General features: G+C 37.1%; 1 protein-coding gene and 1 long non-coding RNA gene across 4 annotated transcripts in view; one reads left to right on the top strand and one right to left on the bottom strand.

Moving 5' to 3' along the window:
* Window positions 1-2,118: 2,118 nt before the first annotated feature.
* mitfa (melanocyte inducing transcription factor a) overlaps window positions 2,119-17,646 on the top strand; it is a 37,858-nt gene continuing 22,330 nt past the window's right edge. The window contains exon 1 of one of the 3 annotated variants that reach the window (XM_085273075.1): window positions 2,119-2,316. In XM_085273075.1, coding sequence (XP_085129201.1) covers window positions 2,303-2,316 — 14 coding nt within the window. In that variant the 5' untranslated portion in view covers window positions 2,119-2,302. Of the gene's footprint in view, window positions 2,317-3,923; window positions 4,225-17,646 lie in introns of those variants that run through there. The other 2 variants (XM_085273072.1, XM_085273073.1) reach the window with 2 other exon arrangements.
* LOC146573737 (uncharacterized) lies at window positions 4,803-5,267 on the bottom strand. Its single transcript, XR_014892424.1, has 3 exons — window positions 5,209-5,267; window positions 5,010-5,122; window positions 4,803-4,878 (listed from the first exon to the last, which is right to left on the bottom strand). It is a non-coding gene; the product is annotated as an uncharacterized LOC146573737 (long non-coding RNA).

Raw genomic sequence — 17,646 nt, 5'->3', positions numbered from 1 at the left:
CGAATAAATTAGATTTCTAAGAACACAACATTTTTTCCCACCTTTGGTTTTCATTAGTTTTAGTTCACTGTTGGAGCACACAACATGATGTCAAGCTAGAGACAAGACTTTCTATTGATAATGAAGGAAATGAGGACACTGACCCCCGTGGAGAAAATGTCATGGTTCGCTTGGTGGTTCAGAGCTACCATCACCACAGAACTGAAAAGCTGTTTGTAACGATACAGCAGATTTTTATGAAGATAGCATAACGTAACATGGTCAATTTGCCTTTGGCACAAGTGCTGCACACTGTATGGTAGGAAGACCTACATAAGCTATCCTGCTACATAACACAGTGCAGAGAAACACACACTGCTTAAAGACTAGTGATCAATAAGCAAGCAAATATGAAAACAATGTATATATCAATATAAAATACAGTAAAGGACAGACATAATGATCTTCACTTAAATTTTTAATTTGCTCCTAAAACGCCTGTGCACTGATGAGCACTTCTTACGTATCGCCTCCTCATTATCAAATCGCTCTTCAGCAGTTTCTCAGCATGTTTAACACTAAACTACTGTACAGTGCTTTTCCTGTCACACATCTGCAGCAGCTGTGTTGCTTGCATTCTATTATGTGTGTAATGTTACGATCCAATGTTGTCAGTGTTTTGTGTTAGGCGTGACTGTTATGTGTTTCCTGTTTTACTTTGAAGGTCTGTCTTATCTCAGTGTGTTCAGTTTACGCTTCCTTGTCTCGTCAGTTCTGATTTGCCCCAGCTGTGTTTCCCTCCTGTTGTCCATTCCCTGATTGCTCCCTCTATGTATTTAAGCCCTGTGTTTCAGTTTGTCATGGGTCGTGATCATTGTGGTGTTGGTATTGTGGTTTTGTAAATAGATTTGTAAAGAGATTTGTAAAGTAGCAATTGAGTATTTTTCCCCCCCCCACCTTGTATATATTGTTCACTGCAGCAGCCTAGTAGGTGTGAGAAGCCATTTTTGTTGATTAAGTTTTCTCCTGTTTTTCATGTAGTGAGTTAGGTAAGAGAATTGTCTTTTGTTTGGTTTTCATTTTTTTGTAGGGAAGCGTAGGGACCATTAGGGAGTTTTTTGTTATTTTTGGCACTGCTCACTGCTGAAGCAAATAAATGGCTGCTTAGCATTTTAAAAGATACTATTGTTTGGGTTCTTGTTTTGGGTGGAGTGTGGTGGGCCAATGTTTTGTTGCGTTCAAGACATTCCTAGACTTAGAACGTAACAGTAACCTTTTCCTAATATTAGAACATTTGTAAAGTCAGCCATTCAATAATAAATAATCAGTGTAATTTGTCACATGCTGCCAGTTTCACACCTTTAATGTGAGTGTACTCATACCCAGATCAGAAAAGCCTGTGTGAACTCAACAAGCTGCCGACCGGCTTCGTATGACCCCGTATCCTGATTGGCAGTGTTAGGGTTAGTGAATCAAGATAGCAGGAAGATACCCTGGGTATGCTCAGCTTGCTTTGAGTCTCTTACAACAGCAACACACTCAAATCACAGAACTAAAGGTCAAATTCCAAACTAAACTTACCAAATAATCAGTACTTTACAGCACTTGTGTGATTATAAAACCAAAGAAAACCATCAGAAACAAACAAACAAATAAACAAAAACAAAAAAATCAGCAGCAAGTCCTTAATCTTCTTATTGATTTTACACTTGTGTCTCAAAGGTGCCGTATAAAAAGGGGTTACTGACTTATACTTAAAAACAAATTTCCCACATGTGGGACTAATAAAGGTTATCTTATCTTAGTGTACCTAGTCTGGTTTTATTTCTTATTCTTTTTTGATTTCTACTGTAATAAATAAAATTTTATTTTACTCTTGGTCCTTGGACCAGCTCATCAAAAAGGACCCTTTTAAACGTGCAAAATTTCTGTTTCAACATTTTCTGTTACCTACTTTCATATTAAATTGTCAGAATGATAAGAAGATCTACTGAATTCTGTCATTTTATGCAGCCTCTGCATTCTTGATGTAAATGGGGTGCAAAACTGTTCACCATCACAGCTCTGAATGGAAAAAATGTTGCCTGATAACAGTACTATTGCAAAATTCCAAAATTGCTCATTCTCCTTCCCTAAATCAATATGTTCAATTCAATCACGGAAGTGGAGACATCTGTCACTCGTCTTTAGGCCAGCTCATGAGTGAGACAGCGTTGTGTCACTTCTTACATTTTAGAGCTCTTTAAAAAAAGAAAAGAAAAAGGAAAGGATCTAATTTCTCAATCTGAAGCAGTGGTAAAGGGTGAATCCTGGAGTCACTGTCATGAAAATAAAAAGGTAAGAAACGTCCTTGATTCTCTGTAAATATATCTTCTTTTATTTTGGGTCGATGCGCCTCTTGGGTTTAGAATAAAATTCAGCTATGTTTCCCTTAATATTATGTTTCACGTGCCCATTTTTTCTACATTTAACTGAAGCTTGTTTATCATTAACTAAATTGGAACTTCATACCAACAACTGGCAACACATCAGCTGTGTGTCTGTGCTGCACATGCATGTAAATCTTTTTCTTAAATGCCGATTGTAGAGAAATGGCTTGTGGTTATACAAAATCAAAAGGCAAAAGGTTTTTGGAGACTTTGAGATCTTAATTTCACAAACAACTCTGTGGGACTAATTTTGCTGTAGACATGATCCATTTATTTATATTTGTGATGCATCAGTTCATTATTGTTTAGTCAAATTTCCACGGTGGCACTAAATATGTGTTCAATCAATTTAGGAAACACAGGTGTGCAATTATAATAAGATAAATGATAATCTGCTAGGGCATGTTTATGCATATATGCAATTACAAGTCACATTTCTTAAAGGTTTAGTTATGACAGATAGTTGGTTCTGTATTTAAAAGTGACAAACACATGCAGATGTAAGGAACAAACTAACCACAATGGAGAAGCAAAACATGACTAATGGCATTTCTCTTTTTTTAAACCAGTTAAGCTTAAGTATTGTTACACAGTGGCCATATTCACTTTCTGGGATCATTATGACTGGTGAAAATATGTATAAAATGTGTCCTTAAAGTTTTATCAAAACTCTGCTGTTCCAAAACATGTTTAACAAAACATTTTCGGGGAGATTTATTTTAGCTGTTTTTCTGTCATCTTGTTCCATACTGCAATAAGGAGAACAACCCAAACACAACACACCTATAGAGTGAAGTCTGAAACATTTGCACCAAGAAGGTCAGTCACTGTGGCAGAGGGGCAAGTAAAGCAAAACAGTCCAAAAAACTCAACTAGGAACATAAGGAAACTAAGTAAAATGCAAAAACTCATACCTGAGCAAGAAAATGGAAACAAAAACTTAGAAAAGTTTGATGTGGAACACTGAAAGACAATTTTCCAACAGTATATGGTGTAACAGTGTGAATAAAGCTAAAAGACGGAAGCAAACTAACCAACATTCAATAAAATCAGAGATTCCAAAATAAAGTAGGAACTAAACAGAAACCTCAAACTATGACACATGAATGCACATCACATGACTATCCATGTACACTGTGCATCAGCATGTTTTTGTAAATGGGAAGAAGATCGTTGTTTCCTTAATTATGACAAAACACGTAGGATATTGAGTGACTGATAAGATCCACTTGTGCATCTTATCAGTGGGTGAGAATGTGGGTGTCTACATGTTTGTTTCCAATAGTCTTTTTTTGGCCTGTCTACACTTAAACAATGTAAACAGTGTTTTAATATCCTCATCCTTTAGCATTTCATATCTTTGAAAAAAATACATTGTGGTTTGTCAGGGACTAAGCAGTAAAGCATAAAGGACACAGGTGGTTTTAATTCAAAAAACGGGTTTTATTGACCCAAAAATCTGAAAATATATTTAACAAAGCCAAAACTTAAACAGGCAGACCAATAAAAGAGGTCAACTCAATAAACTAAACTCAAGATAATAATTAACAAAACCTCAAACAAACATATGACAAACTGACCTGCTGAAATGACACACAGGTGACCTTAAATACTGGTTTAGCTAAACCAAATGACACACACGGGGGAAACAAGATGGCTGCCATATAACCAACTAAAACAAAACAATTAGACAAACATGAAACACCCCCCAGGCAATGAAGCATGTGGTGCAATCCAATTAAGCTGTCAGTGGTACTTCAGGTCTCCCAGCCCTTTGCCACACCTTTGCCAGACAGGAGGAGAAGCCAACCCCCAGGTAACTCAAACAAACAAAGAAAGATGTATTAATATAACATAAAACAGAACTTTGACCTTGCAAGGTTAATGTGTGCACTAGTGATGGGCAGATGAAGCCCCATGAAGCACTGAAGCTTTTCATCCAATTGGTTCACCCCAACGCGAAGCTTCATGAAGCTTCATTTGCTCTAGCAGGACACCTACTGGACGTAAAAATAATAGCTGGCATGAATTTGAAGAGTGTGGCATTTTGCACACAGCCTGTAAATGTCAACAACAAAAGGAGTGTGTAAAACATCTATATTGTAGTGATGGCAGTATACTGTGTATATTTATAGTGGCAGTATGGGAAATGATTATTTGGAAATGCTTGAAATGGAAATGATCATTTACTGTGAGGTGAGGTGTGGTTGGGGTGTGGACAGTAGTTGTGCTTTTGTAACGTTGAGGTATGGACAGCTACACACTGAGGCTTTGAGCCTCAGTCCTGCCCACGTTTTATTCTGTAAAAACTAAATTTTCACTGCTTTTATGGCCTTTTTAGTGGGGAGAACATAGCTAGGATTTAATGATTTAACAAATCTTTTAAATCCTTTGTCCTCCACAATGCTAAATGGCTGGGAGTCCTCAATCACCATGCTGACCAGGTCTTCATCTATTTGAGATTGTTCTCCTGAGGAAAGACAATAAAGATAAAGCACAAATATAAATATCACACACGTAACTTATAACAGTTGTATAATATTGTTATATCATTTAGTAACATTACTGCATGCTATATTATCATTGCATTTGATGGCTCACCTGGTCTTGCTCCACAATCGGTGTTCCTCTTATTCTCATGCAAAGCTCTGTAGTGCCTAAGCATGGATGTTGTTGTTATATCCCAGCTCCCTGGCACATAGCAAACACTTCACCTTGTACAAAAGTCAAGACAGCTCAACATAAATTGTATTGCACCATCAGTATCATGAAAATACATCTTCTGTAGAAATTTACATACCTTGTTGGGAGGAATAAAATCAAAATGTTCCCACACAGGGGAGGACATCCTCCTCTTCTTAGCTGCCTCCATTCTCTCCTGACTTTCCTCACTCTCATAAACCTCCAAACGGTCTCCAAACTCTCTCTAACCGCAACTCTCCATCAAACACCCACATTTTGAATGAAGTCTGAGGGGTTTATATCGCTGTCATATCTCGCGGCAAAGTTCGAACCACTTCATGAACCAGTCACGTGGTACAGCCGGGCAGCGAGGCTTCGGACGTCATCATTTTCAGCTCCTCCCATAAATGAAGCAAGCCTCGATACGCGCTTCGCGGAAACGCCCCCTCCATTACTCGACACACGCTCCGAAGCCTCGATACAGAACGTCCCATCACTAGTGTGCACGCCATATAAACATTGGAAGGTGTGATGGAAAAATAAATACATTTAATAAAGAAACAATATTGAACAATAAGTAGAATATTTTAAAGTAGTGACTGTAAATTAAACTAAAGTGAATCAACGGGTGGTGAGGTGTGGAGCTTACCATGTGTGGCATGCCATCACATGGTTGTAGTTGTATTCATTGATGGATTAGTACATAGAACAGCAGCTGGAATAACAGCTGTTATAGCAGGAGAAAAATGAACGTGAGGACACAGGCCTGAGAAAACAAACTCGAGCTTCCATTTAAAATGGGAAAAAATACATTTAAGGAAAGACCATACTGTAACCTGCCTAGCATGTATGCTTTTTTTTACAATTATATGTATCAGAATTTCAGACTACTTCTCGCATAGTACTAGAGATGGCACGATACCACTTTTTTTACGTCCAATACCGATATCATAAATTTGGATACCTGCTGATACTGATATATATCTAATATCCAGTATAGAGTATTTTATAATCAATAAAACCTTCTCTTTTTTTAAATATCTTGCTGCATTTTGTATAAGTTCAAACTCAAGTTTAAAAAATAAAACTAAAGCTATTCTGGTATACCTGTATGCAAAAAATACAGTGTACCCAAAATATTTCATAGTTCAGCAAAACTGATCAATCTAATACTCCATCCTCCCTATTCTGGTATTTTAAAGAGTACTTAGTGGAAATATTAAGCAACCTAACTAATAGGGTTCCAACTCCCAGCAAAAAAAATAAATAAAAATAGGGACACCCCCCCCCCCCCCCCGCCCGCTTCATAATGCTTAATTGACGTAATTGATTTTAATTTAATGCACGTGTAAAAAAAAAAAAAAATGCACAGAAATCGATAATTTTTCTACAATGATTGAACATATTCACCATCTCTCTACAACAGAACTGCAGACTGCACAGATGGTATCTTCCCGAAGGAAAAAGTACTATAGCTTAGGGTATATTAGACTTAATAGTTACTATATACAGTAATGGATTTTGATACATTTTACATCAGATAAAAACTTTGGTTGTAAGATTCAGATAATTATTTATTAAAAGCTAGACATGACAATTTGAAAGAAAAGCATGGTTTTGTGCCCTCCCTTCCCCTGTTAATGCCCTACCTGCCCCCCTGGGCTAAACTTTGCTAGATCCGCCCCTGCACAGTTACCAGCTGTCAGCTAAATAGAAAAGGATCCTGGTGTAGAAAGTAATATTAAATAAATTCTAACAACAGCTTAAACGTGCTACTGTTGTTTATCCGCTGGTTTCCTCTTTCTGGCGCAAAGTGGGCGCTAAACAAACAAGAGAGACGGGAGTCGCGACAGAAACGCTGATCAGCTGATCATTGATCAGTTTCATGATTGAAGTAGCAGCAGGAGGGGGAGAGAGAATGAGAGGCAGTCAATCCATATATCGGTTGTTAAGCTTAGCCTGGGAATCCTTTACAAAAATTCAGAGATGAACTTACACACTTGCTTTACCTCTCTGGGATAACGTTCTCGGAGATTAAGTGCTGGTTTGGAAGCACGTATTGAGGCTCCAAATGCTCAACCAGACCCCGTAGGGTGTACATTTTAGGACATCGTCAGGTCTCAGGAAAAAAGTCATCAGGTCTCAGGCAAAAAAATCGTCAGGTATCAGGAAAACAAGTCGTTGGGTCTCAGACAAAGAAATGTCAGGTCTCAGTTCTCAGGAAAAAAGTCGTCAGGTCTCAGAACACGAGCTATCAGACGGAGAGAAAATCTTCCTACAGGTGGCGCTGTTGTCATGTGCCAGCCGAATTGATTTCCAAATACGTCATCAACGTGTGACAGTGAAAGAACGAAAAGTCATAGACTATGTGCACGTTAGCATATGCTACTTCCCGTGCAGAAACTTTTTTTTCTTTTTCTTAATTTTTTTCTTAATTTTTTTTTAATATGAACTTTATTTAGAACAATAACAATGACAATCTCAAAGAGACAAGCGACATATTAAATCAATCAGAACAGAATCACATCTCCTATACACCACAATGAAATCGACAGTAACTGAAAGTAAACATACATACATACACACACATATATATACATATATATGCATATACATATGCATACATACACATCCATATTCACACATCTACATAATAATAATATAAAAAGATGAATAACCAATACAAACATAAATAAGAATAAAAAAAAGAATGAAAAACAAGGAACAGAAATAAAGAAGACAAGGGGGATCGTAAAATCTCTAAAAGTGAGGTTCCATAAACAAGACTCATAACTTAAATAAGGGGCTAAGAAAAATCAAACTCTTCTAAAAATCTATGCAATTTGATTGCTTGGGGCTTATTTATTAGCTTAAGAGATTTACGGAACAGGGAGAGGTCGTTTTTAAGAGCAGGCCATGAAGGGGGGGATTTAGCATATCGGCATTTATGTATGTAATACTTTGTTATAATAATGAGATTGTTAATTAAAAACTCACTATTTTTGTCCTTAAGGATTACTCCAATTTGAATATTTTGAAAAGACCAAAAATCTATATATCCATACTGGGACAATATTAGGACATGGAGAGATTTCCATAAATTCTGGATTGTCACACATCCATAGAACATGTGCTCTGTTGTTTCCGAAATTATTTTACAAATATAACAGTTGTCTAACACAAATTTAAATCTTTCTCTCATAAATTCATTGGAGGGGTAAATATTTTTTGTAGTTCTAAAATGGACTTCTTTAAATTTGGGGGGAATTGGAAATGTTAAATATTTGGTTCTGATCAACGAGATCTCAGATTTGTTATAATCTTTAAAGACGAGTGAATGTTTTGTCCTACCTGGATATAAGGTGTTAACCAAATACCTCCTCAAAAACTGATTATTGCATTTTCCATTAACCAATTCAAGACCATCTAGTTTAACTTTATGCAAATTTGGAGTCTGTATATTTGAAAAATTGTTCTTTACCGTATTTACAAGGACTGTTGGGATATTCTGTGAAACCTTTTTATAGAGCTCAAACGAGCAACTCATGTCATATTTCTCATTAAGCCTGTTTAATTCAAGTATATCTCCATTTTCATCCATTATATGTGTCACAGACCAAATTTGTTTTGTCATCCATTCTTCCACAAACATAGATTTCCCCCGATTCAATATCACCCTATTATTCCACAATGGAACATTGTGGGGACTAAAGTTATGTTTAAACATTAATTTCCAATTTAACAAAACTTGTTGATGAAATTTGGAAAGTTTTATGGGTAGTTTAGAAATTTCAAAATCACATACTAAAAGGAATTGGATCCCCCCAACTTTGTTGAAAATAAGAGATGGTATCAAGAACCAGATCTCATTATCATTTTTCAAGAAAGATCGTAGCCAATTAATCTTTAAAATGCCATTCATTATTTCAAAATCGATTGCTTTTAAACCCCCCTCTTCATAATCTTTTATCAAGTCCCTGTTACTAACATAATGATGTTTATTTTACCATATGAAATTAAAATTCACCTTATTGATGTCTTTTATAATTCTTGGTGGGATGGCTAGGGAATAAGCTGGATAGATTAATCTGGACAAAGATTCAACCTTGGTCAACATTATCCTGCCGAACAACGTTAAATCTCTCTGTAGCCAATGGTTCAGTTTTTTTTTGCATTTGTCAATTGTATTCTGAATATTCTTTTCTTCACTATCAGCCATGCATTTAGTTATCCAGATTCCAAGATATTTGATTTCATTTTTGACAGGTATATCATACAAAGAAGAGTGAGAACAATTGTGGATACTCATGAGTTCACATTTGTCCAGGTTCAGGCGTAGTCCAGAAGCATCAGAAAAGATCTTTATTGTATCTAAGGCCAATGGAATTTGTTCTTTATTTTTTAGAAAGACTGTTGTATCATCGGCAAGCTGACTTATTATTAATTTGTGATTATTTATGTCTAATCCTTTGATGTTTGAGTTTATGACAGTAATAGCAAGTAATTCAGTGGCTACAATGAATAAAAGAGGTGAGATGCTGCAGCCCTGCCTGATACCTCTCTCCACCCTGAACCTGGGACATGTGCCTTCTGAAAGAGAAACACAACTATTAATATCAGTGTATAACATAGTGATCATATCCAGAAATGCATCACCAAACCCAAAATGTTTAAATGTCTTAATAATAAAAGTGTGTTCAATAGAATCAAATGCTTTATGGAAGTCCAAGAACAACATAAAACCATCATCCTTAATTAGGTAATTGTAATCGATGAGGTCCAAAACCAAGCGGATATTATTTTGGATCAACCGTCCTTTGAGAAATCCTGATTGTGTTGGGCTAATTATTTCAGAAATACCTGTTTTTAGTCTTGTTGCTAAAACTTTTGTAAAAACTTTGTAGTCTGTATTTAAAAGTGTTATAGGTCTTATATTACTTAGTTTTTTTCTTATCTTTCCCCGGTTTTGGAATTAATTTTATAACTCCCTGTTTCATTGTTGTCATAAGCTTCTTTTGATTTATACATTTATTTATCGCACTGAATAATAGTAATTTTAGGTCTTCCCAAAAGTGCTTATAGAAATTAGTTGTTATACCATCTGGTCCCGGTGAGCGATCAGATGCCATGCTCTTAATAGCAAAATCAAATTCTTCTATAGTTAGGTCTTCATCACAAATTTCTCTAAAATTATCATCAATTACTGGAATCCAATTACTGATTTTGTCAAAGAAGGAGGTGACATTTTGTTCTGAGTATGAAGACTTATAAAGGTTACTGTAAAAAGTAAATACTTCATTTGAAATGCGTTTAGGGTCTGTACATTCCTCTCCGTCGATTATTAGGTTACATATTGAGTTATATTCTTGTCTACGTTTTTCTAGATTGCAAAAATAGGCAGTGTTCTTTTCACCCTCTTCTATCCACTTGGCTTTGGATCGCAAATAAGCAGCCTTGGCTCTATAAAGGTACATTTCGTCCAATTTAGATTGTAAATTATTAATTTTTCCTTTTTCTTCCTCAGTCCAATTCAATTTGCCATACAGATTCATAAGTTCTTTTACTACATTTGATTCCTCTTCTTTTCTTTGTCTGTTTAACTTTTTACCAAATGCAATTGAGGTTTTTCTGATTCTAAATTTAAGATATTCCCATTTGAGTATCAGTGTATTGATGGCTTCATCATTCTGAATATCTAAAATTAATTTTTTAATAGAATTACAATACTCCTCATTTCTCAGCATCTGACAATTAAATTTCCAATAATCCTTAAATGTGTCGTTTTGGTCTTTGCTTTGTAGTCTCAGAATAATGGCGCAATGGTCACTTAAGGGACTGTTAGAGATGACTGTTTCCTTAACATATTGTAAAATTGAGTTGGATACCAACCAATAATCAATACGTGACCTGCTTTGACCATTAGGTTTGTGCCAGGTGAATTGTTTTACATCTTCGTTTAACACTCTCCATACATCTATTAATTTAGTATCATTAGCGAATTTTTCAAATATTGGGTTTTCATGCTCTCTTGAAAACTTTGAAGGCCATCTATCCAACCATTCATCAGGAGTCACATTGAAATCACCTCCAACTACTATATAATCAGTAGGGAATTTGGTATAAAGTTCCTTTATAACTGTAGAAATTTGATGCAGCAGGTTCTTATTCTCTTGATCATTGTTGTATCCATAAACATTAACCAAAATAATCAGAGTATTATCAATATTTAACACACAGGCAACCCAATGTCCATTTTTGTCTGCCATGTTGCACAAAAACCTACCAGGACATCTGTTGAAACAAATAGCAACCCCAGCTGACCTGTTTGTACCATGACTAAAAAAATTTTTATCTCCCCATTGTTGTGACCAAAATTTCACATCAGATTCCTCAGAATGAGTTTCCTGGAGAAAAAAAACAATTTGCCTGTTGCCCCTTGCAGAACAGAAAAACAGCTTTGCGCTTAATTGAGTCTTTAAGTCCCCTTGTGTTAAAGGAAAAAAAAGAAATATTAGTTTTTAATTGGAACACGGAACACATGAACAGCTTTAAAGAGGAAGTTTAGGAGATGGAGTAGGAAAATCTTGAGGTAAAAGTCCCATCATCCGAAATGTTCCACTGTATATTCCTTTCGTAGTCAGATGTCAGCCCGTACCTGGAGTCTCTACCCTGATACGTTTGCCTTCTATGAAACCAAAAGGACCCCTGAAGCCTGCAGCCTTGCCTTCCTTCCGTGCCTGGTCGATTTTTGGCCACAACGCTTGTCTGGATCTCCAGTCCTCTGGGGTCAGGTCTTCAGCAAAGCGGATGCCTTCTTCTTTGCACACGGGAGAAGCCTTTGTTCGCCTCCAGATGTCATCTCTCACGGCACGTCTCACAAACAGAATAATGATTTGTCGATGCTTATTCTCCACCGCTCTTCCCACTCTGTGGACAACATCAACTGCTTCTTCCATCTTCATCTTTAGGTCCGGAGCAATCCTTCCTAGAAGTTCCACCACTTCTTCTGATATTTTCATTTGTTTTCTCCTTTTTCCCTTTGATACGAAGACACCATCTTCTTTTGTATCTTTCCTGGCTCAATACACGATCCTTAATATCGTCATTATCTTTTTTGATTGATTCCATCTCTTTTTCCAGGTGTTTTATTTTCTTTTTGCATTCTTGCAGCTCCTCTGAATTAAATTGCACCGATTTAGCAATGGAAGCCAGCATGGCGCTATGTTGTTGAATTTGTTTGCTAACTTCGTCCATGCGGTCATCAACACGTTTTCCAAGACTCTCAATAGCTTTCAGTATAGTGTCAGTGGATGTGTTGGAGTCATTATCACTAGCCGTACCTTTTGCTTTTTTCTCCATATGTGGTTTCTCAGGAGTATTATCAGGGGTTGTTAACAGTCTGTCCCTCTTGTTGCTGCTGGAATTAGCAGTTTCCATCGGAGCTGGGTAGTCATGCTCGCTGTTTCTCTGGGTTGTAAAAGGGAGGTTTTTCACTGCCGGAGGTTTCGTGTTGTTGGTTTTCTTCATGTTCGGGCTGAAACGTCGTCAATATAGCTCAAAGGAGTGGATTTTATAACTTCAAGATTAAAACATCGGGACTTTAGTGAGGAGTTCAGATGGATGCGACTGCTCAGTCCGCCATCTTGCCCGTCCCCTCCCGTGCGGAAACTCCTGTGGGGAGCTTTGTTTCCGGTGTCCTATTCGCGCCCTGTTTGCGGTCCAAAACAAGTTAAGCAAATGAATGAATCAAGCGGCGATTTACATTTCTATAGATGTCTTGGGCATTTACCTAATATATGTGTAAATGATGTTCATTGACTTGACAATATTTTCCCCCCGCGCCTCAGAGCAAAAGAAAAAAGGGATTCAAATTTTATATTTCTCAGTATCTGTAAACAGCAGTCCCTCATTTATCGCGGGTGTTATGTTCTAAAAATAACCAGCGATAGGTGAAATCAAGTAGCCAATTTTATTTTTTGACGCTGAAAAACGTTTCGTGGACATACAGTACTGCACTTCAGAGTCACACTGCAGCGATTCTGTACTGTACAGGAGAGACGTCACGGAGGAGATCGTCTGCAGCGATCAGGACGCAGGACAATGTGACGCAAAAAAAAAAAGCATGCAAACTTGCACTAAAAAATCTGCGAAACAGCGAGGTGAAAGGTGAACCGCGTTATAGCGAGGGACCACTGTAATTTTGAAGGTAAGTCACAACATACCCTTCGTAAATACTAAAGTATAGAAACCCTTACCAGCAATCATTCATTTTTTGTGTGGCTTTTTTTTCACGGTTTGTTAACATGCTGTGTAGGTGTGTACTTGACTAGCTGATCTCGACATAATGGGGGAAACATCTGGTTTGACTATTCTTCACCTGCAGTGTGAATGCTGAACATTTGCCTGTTTAAATCATAAGACCAGTCACTATACAGAGATGTGCTTCTGAATGTGGACGATGTGTCTTCTGCTGCTGTAATGCAGTTCTGCTTGTGTTGAGTGATGTAAACAACTGATCGATCTAAACTCTTTAAACATCAAAATTGATCATTAGATTTTTTATGACACAACAGTGGTGAGTGTTCCCACCTTCTGCTCTTTGTAACTTAACGCAATCTTTCAGTTTTCGAGTTTTAGACCTGATTTTGGAGTATATCTTCGCAGTAGCGATTGACCGCAAAGTAAAGCTACCCTACATCCGGTCTCAAACCAAGAAGTTAGCATTTTCTTGTGCACAGGGTCTATTGACCTCACCGGAATACTACCACAGTTCATGCTCCTAACGACACAACGTAAGTTTAATTTGCTCTCCCTTTTGTCCATACTTGTTGGACAGTTGTGTTATATTAAGTTGCGGTTAGGTTGTGAAAGTTACATAACGCATATCAGAGAAGGAAAGCTAATTTTGTACGATAAAATAAGTCAGCACTATTTTTGTCTGACTAATTCCTTCTAGCTAGCGACAGTGGTGTTGAAACGCGATCTAAATTTAAACTGGTTAGTAATTGTTTTATATACGTTTCAGCGAATGGACAAGCTGAAAGCTTACGAGGAGCCTGCATCCTTTCTGTCGCTGTTTTCTTTATTTCTCTTTTTCTGTTGCTACTGTCAAGATATTTTGTGATCCCGATATGTTGTTTTTTGTTGTTGTTTATAGATTTGCTGGAATATGTCATCTGACGAAGATGAAAGGAGTATCCGACTTTGGCTGGTTTCTATGACTCTTCCAAAAATACTTTTTTTAATCAAGCATTAAAAATAAATGACAAAAGTACAACTTATTTAGTAACTACTGTTCACCTCTTTCATACATACACCTCTGTATGTATTATTGTAGGTTCTACCTTACAATATAAAGCGCCTTGAGGTGACTGTTGTTGTGATTTGGTGCTATATAAATAAAATTGAATTGAATATCAAAGAAGTGTATTTTTTTGCTACACTCCTCCTCTTCCTCACACACTGCTGAGTTTGTCCTGGTGGATGATCAGGGCTGCAAAGCCTCACAGATGATGTGCAGCAGTGGGTCCCTCAGTCTGTCCTCACTCTGGACACTTGCAGTTGTCACACATGGAAATCAAATGTGTGATAAGCTGCAGGATTCAAACACAAGTGTAACTTATTAATACATGTTCATACTTTTATTCCACAATCAGAGAGAAAGAAAAAGAGAGAGAGTGCAGGACAGACAGGTGACAGTCTCAGGTGTACACACTGCTACAAAACGGCACCAGAGAAGGAGGATTTAGTGTTTGTGTTATTACGAGTGCTAAACAAGAAGAGTTCCCAGATGGTACAGTGGACACATGTGTGACTCCTGTGATTAAAGCATCTTTCTTTCAGCTTAACGAGTGAACCGTCAGCTCGTTCAAACACACGTTAAAGTCCGTTTGGCTCGACACCACCGGACAGAGGCAGCAATATAACATAGCTAACATTAACAGTGCAGTGAATCCTGCTTGTGCCGTGATATTCAGGACTGCAAACCGAGCAGCATCACTGACTTTCAGCTTGTGTTTGTGGATATATTACTGAACTTAATTATCCATAAAATCATCACATTCTCTGTCAGATTAAGGACAACTATTGAACTGCATATATTTTACAGTAAAGGCTTTAAAATCAAGTTAGTACAAACATCGCTAATATTTGTAACTTTGCCGACATGTGGCCAACAGTAATGTTTCAGTGTTCTTCGTTATTAAACATTTGCACATAAATAAGTGACATAATATTCAGTACTTACTTTTGAAAGTTTAGTCTTCGGTCGCCCCGCTTCTGCCGTCTGCCGTATTTCTCGGCAAAATTATCCACATCCATATGAATTGTGGGACATACGGGACCCCTAACCCCACTTCGAATTGTGACAGCCATAGTCGCGTGGCGGTGATGTAATAGGTCTCAAAATGCGTACTCCAAGCATGCGGTCTCTTAATTGGGACACAGCCGTTGTGTCGTTCGGAGCATGAACTGTGGTAGAATTCCGGTGAGGTCAATGACCTTATGTTCTTCCACTGTCACACACGTTGATGACGTATTTGGAAATCAATTCGTCTGGCACATGACAACAGCGCCACCTGCAGGAAGATTTTCTCTCTGTCTGATAGCTCGTGTTCTGAGACCTGACAACTTTTTTCCTGAGAACTGAGACCTGACATTTTTTTTTGTCTGATACCTGACTTTTTTCCCGAGAACTGAGACCTGACATTTTTTTGTCTGAGAACTGAGACCTGACATTTTTTTTTGTCTGATACCTGACGACTTTTTTCCTGAGAACTGAGACCTGACATTTTTTTGTCTGAGACCTGACTTTTTTTTTTTGTCTGAGACCTGACATTTTTTTTGTCTGAGACCTGACTTTTTTTTTTTGTCTGAGACCTGACTTTTTTTTTTGTCTGAGACCTGACTTTTTTTTTTTGTCTGAGACCTGACTTTTTTTTTTGTCTGAGACCTGACATTTTTTTGTCTGATACCTGACTTTTTCCCTGAGAACTGAGACCTGACATTTTTTTGTCTGATACCTGACAACTTTTTTCCTGAGAACTGAGACCTGACATTTTTTTAGCCACTTTTACTTACTTACTGTTACTGTCTATTGCAAAAGCATGTGATTTTTTTTCTCATTTCTTTTGTTGTATCTATGGAAAAAGCCAAAAATAACACAGTTTAACAGACAGATATAAAATTGTACTTGCACCAGCAAGATGATTCCCAAAGAAGCTGAAAACTTGGCATCTTACAACGTGTGTCCTTAAAACATTTGAGGAAACTAGGCGAGGCCTTGAAATATCTACAGCAGATGAAGAGTATCTGAGAATCAGGTCCTTCAGAAAATGGAAAAAAAATCCAGCAAATTCCTGACACAAATATATCAGGCCGTTCAGTTGATCCATCCATTTTCTGAAGCAGGAGTTTCATCAGAAATGGTCTCTTGAGAAGGGCTGCTCACAAAGGTAGCCATATTTACATATTTAAAGTCATTGGCAAGAGGTCTTATAGAGCGGTGAATCCAACGGAGGAGGCCAGGAAAGACGTACAACAGTGGGTGTCTAAAGCCATCTGTGAAACATGGTGGAGGCTCTGTTTCACAGATGGAGATTTTTCAAAATTGATGGAATTATGAGCTCAGAAACTCACATTTTGATCCACCATATAACATCATCTGGAAACAGTCTGATTGGGACTGGCTTTGTTCTTCAGAGATAACAATGATCACAAACATGCTGCCAAAAAAGTCAAAGCATAGGTGAATAAAAAACATGCAATGAAGTCATCAAACTGCCTCCCCAGAGCCTGCACCCCAACATTATGTAGTGTAGGCTCATCTTGATAGAGACCAGAACAAAAGGCAGCCAACATCCAAAGAAGAGCTTTGTATATCCTTCAAGAAGACTTTCCCATTTTCCAAACAAAATATAAAGAAATTAAATGTATACCTCACTATTTTACACTTTAAAACAATAGCTCATGAGCATAATATGGATATAAAATCTGTGCGTATAAAAATATTTCACTTTGCGTGTTTGCTTTTTTTGACTCATAAGTACATATGTCCTAAACCCTGACAGGGTAAATCATTTTTTTGTCTGTAGTGAACAGTGTTTTAAGGACAAAGTTGGATTGTTTCGCAGTAACTCAGCTTCTTGTGAAATTAGAAAAATAATCCAAATTATTTCGATTTTTAATTGATTTTTTTATTGATATTTTCAGCAAGGCAACAATGAGAATACAGCCAGTCTCACTGAACCTTAACAAATGAACTGCAGACTAAATTAAGCATGACTCAGCTTTTTAAAATATGGTTATAACACAAGTATGATTTAAACCATAGCAAGTGCATGAAAACTGCTGTCTTCTAAAAGGCCAAATGGAAGGTATTTTTCTGTGGAAAATCAATATCCGACACACAAACACTGAACATTATAAAACGACTTAATGAACTGGAACTTATTTTTCATAAGCAAGACTCCAAAGAATCACTTTTAATGAAACAAGATATAAATTTCTGTGAAATAGGTTGCATAAAAAAGAAAAAACAAGAGTTTCTTCTGAAGCT

This window comes from Mchenga conophoros, linkage group LG5 (genome assembly GCF_057382185.1).
Source record: "Mchenga conophoros isolate Kocher_MC1m ecotype Shallow Benthic linkage group LG5, M_conophoros_male_GT1.1, whole genome shotgun sequence".
NCBI lineage: Eukaryota > Metazoa > Chordata > Actinopteri > Cichliformes > Cichlidae > Mchenga > Mchenga conophoros.
This window is presented reverse-complemented; position numbering and strand designations above follow the sequence as displayed.